This window comes from Saccostrea cucullata, unplaced genomic scaffold (genome assembly GCF_032062105.1).
Source record: "Saccostrea cucullata isolate Sc308-1 unplaced genomic scaffold, CSIRO_AGI_Scuc_v1 ctg4188, whole genome shotgun sequence".
Lineage (NCBI taxonomy): Eukaryota > Metazoa > Mollusca > Bivalvia > Ostreida > Ostreidae > Saccostrea > Saccostrea cuccullata.
In genome coordinates, this window is record NW_026931421.1 from 39,545 (window position 1) to 42,490 (window position 2,946).

Sequence of the window (2,946 nt, forward strand, 5' to 3'; positions counted from 1 at the left end):
TTGTAATAAATGCTCTATACACACACACACACCCTCTTTATTATTTAACATGCTGCAGAACAGAGCTGCAAATGTGCTTCAGGTTCACATGAACCGAATTGTTCATCAGTTTCAGTATTTAAGAGCACATAAGTGTATTTATGTATATAAAGGAATTTATGTGATCTAAATACGTAATAAATTGCATATTTTTATTAATTACCAATTTGTTTGAAATCATGGGTCCCGAAGGGTTTTCCGGGTTTTATAGTTATGCGTCCTCTAGTAACGGCTATTAGCCTTATCCTTATCAGAATAACATTTCGGCTCCAAAATGTGGTTTACAAATTTTACCCACCACCACCCCTTCAATCCTCCATAATTATTGTTATTGTAGAAAGTACATGTACTAGTTTCTTTTATATAAGGTGCCTATTGTTATTGCATGACTTTTGTTATTGTAGAAAATAGATGTACTAGTTTCTTTTGTTTAAGGTACTTATTGTTAATTTTGTAGAAAATATATGTACTAGTTTTCTTTTGTATAAGGTGTGGGATGTTTTTGGGCCCCACCTTCTGCTGCATTCTGATATTGTAAAATCTGTAATCTCATTTGGCATTTGTAATAAATGCTCTATACACACACACACACCCTCTTTATTATTTAACATGCTGCAGAACAGAGCTGCAAATGTGCTTCAGGTTCACATGAACCGAATTGTTCATCAGTTTCAGTATTTAAGAGCACATAAAAAGAAGTTTTGTTTTAGTGTGTGTAGTACTTAAAATTAAATGTTTTATTTTCACTCATACTTACTTACTTATTTCTCCAGGATTTCTTCTTCTGTAGTAATGCGAGGGTTCTGATGTTACCGTCTTTTCAGATTTACTCTCCTCGACATTTTTCCGAAGATGCCAAATGGCATCAATCGTAATGTATGATACATCATGTAATTGCTATACGTTACTAAAGAAATGTTTAGAATATGATAATGAATTTAAAAAAAATTAAGCGACACCTTTTACCAAATGAACTAACCATAACTATTGACAACTCACTTTGTTCAAAATAGGAATATCTATATGAATTAAACAAAACCAGAGAGATTAGCTATACATGTAACAAGCTGGGGAGTTGCCGATATTGAATGTTTATACATCATAGACATGAACATAATCTTTTCCCAAAAGACAATGCTTTCCAATGGATGATTAGAATCATCCATGTGGCTTTATTAATCATAAAAGGGATTTTTTTTAATGCATTAGGTGTAGCCGTAACTTACCTTTTATAGTCTGATTTCTAACCAATATAAATACAAAAGACCAAACGCGAAAACCCTTCCCATTGAACGTATTAGAAGCAAAGCAAGAGTAAATTCCAGAATTGTTGGTTTGGAGGTTGTTCATCATCAATGAAGACCTGTTACTGATGGGGTATTTTATATCGTCTTCTCTTTTGTTGATAGATAGAAATGCCCATCTATATACTGGGGAAGGATTACCGTCAGAGACACATTCCAGTTTTAAATCGTCACCGGCGAAGTACATTTCTTTGAATGGTACAAGATCAATTACTGGAGTTCCTGGTTTATCTTTAAAATAAAGATTCAATTATAAAGTAAGGTAAATATACTTACATACCAGCATTACTGGCCTTGTCAGCATTATATCAAAAGAAGTCTACCAAAGCTGTTGCATTACATCTGCCTATTACAGATTGAATATTAAAGTTACAAAGCCGAGAATGGATTTTAAAAAAGTATGCGTTCGCATAAGAAAAGAAAAAAGAACACAGGTTAAAAAGAGCAATGAATTTTTACGTAAAATATACAACAGCAACCTAAAGGCGGGTGGACAAGAATTATAATTATATTCGAACTTTCCTTAAAAAATGCAGGTGAAATTGAGAATGTCATATTTTATTATTATCAAGGGTAAATATTCGATCAATTTGGTACACTTACAAAGAACTGAGATTCTCTTTGAGTATCTTCCTGGTCCTGGCTCCTGTGTAAGATTATTTTGTGAGGAACAAAGAAATTTCATTCCGTTGTCCTTTCTGGAAACTTTGTATTCAGTGCTAAGGTTTAAAAATGTAGTACAGTTCTTTGTTTTGTTGTTCAGTAAATTTGAAGTGAACACGATTTCTGAAATATTTGTTCTCTCCGGGACTTTCCAAATCTTGATGTTTCCCGCCGGATTTCCAACATCAGAAGCACAGATTAATTGTACGGACTGATTCTCCTCCAACTGATCCTGATGTTCCAATACGAAATCTACCGGTTTCATAGCTTCAGCTACTTACATTAAATTAGAATGTATCTTAATCACGAATAAAAAGGATTTTAAAAGAAAAAAAATGACTTGAGGGAAACCGTGCAAAGTACATATATAATATCAAAAATATTTCAAAATTACAAATATATAGTCTGATTAACATAAGTTTTAACGAGAGAGAGAGAGAGAGAGAGAGAGAGAGAGAGAGAGAGAGAGAGAGAGAATGAACAAGGCATACATTGACCAGATTGTAACAACTCTAAGTATTCAGATGATAGAGGTATGTTTAAACAACAAGTTGCCTTGTATCCTAAAATTTTATGCATTGATTTCATATCTTACAATTGGATTCAATTTTGTTTATCTAATAGGCGAAAATACCCTCAAAATTTACTAAAGATGAGCTTTTCCTCCATTCATCTCTAAAGTCGATAGCGTCAAAATACTCTATCCAGCATTGGTACAATCCTTCGTCACCGCAGACAACATCGTGTATTACCAATGTGGCACTGGAGTATACATTAGTATTTAATGTTACAAGTTTTGTTCTATTTCCAAGATCAGAAACCATGTCAGGGTGAATATAGGGTTCTTGTCCGCCAAGAGGAGAAAACACCGCAACATCTTCAAAACTATTGTTTATTTGTTTTTGCCATTTAATCTCTCCATCTGATATACTTTCTCCAT

The 2,946-nt window shown here is 33.3% G+C and overlaps 1 protein-coding gene across 1 annotated transcript; it reads right to left on the reverse strand.

The window, feature by feature from the left end:
- Positions 1 to 1,236: 1,236 nt before the first annotated feature.
- Positions 1,237 to 2,271, reverse strand: LOC134232576 (cell adhesion molecule 3-like). Its single transcript, XM_062714562.1, has 2 exons — positions 1,947 to 2,271; positions 1,237 to 1,574 (listed from the first exon to the last, which is right to left on the reverse strand). The coding sequence occupies exons 1-2, from the start codon at positions 2,269 to 2,271 to the stop codon at positions 1,237 to 1,239; spliced, it is 663 nt and encodes a 220-aa protein (XP_062570546.1).
- Positions 2,272 to 2,946: the final 675 nt, after the last annotated feature.

Bases quoted from the DNA above. Each gene is read 5' to 3' on its own strand.
- LOC134232576 (XM_062714562.1), bottom strand. From the start codon at position 2,271: ATGAAACCGGTAGATTTCGTATTGGAACATCAGGATCAGTTGGAGGAG. The intron at 1,575-1,946 runs GTAAGTGTACCA...TTTATTTTAAAG, and splicing joins AAAGAGAATCTCAGTTCTTT to ATAAACCAGGAACTCCAGTA.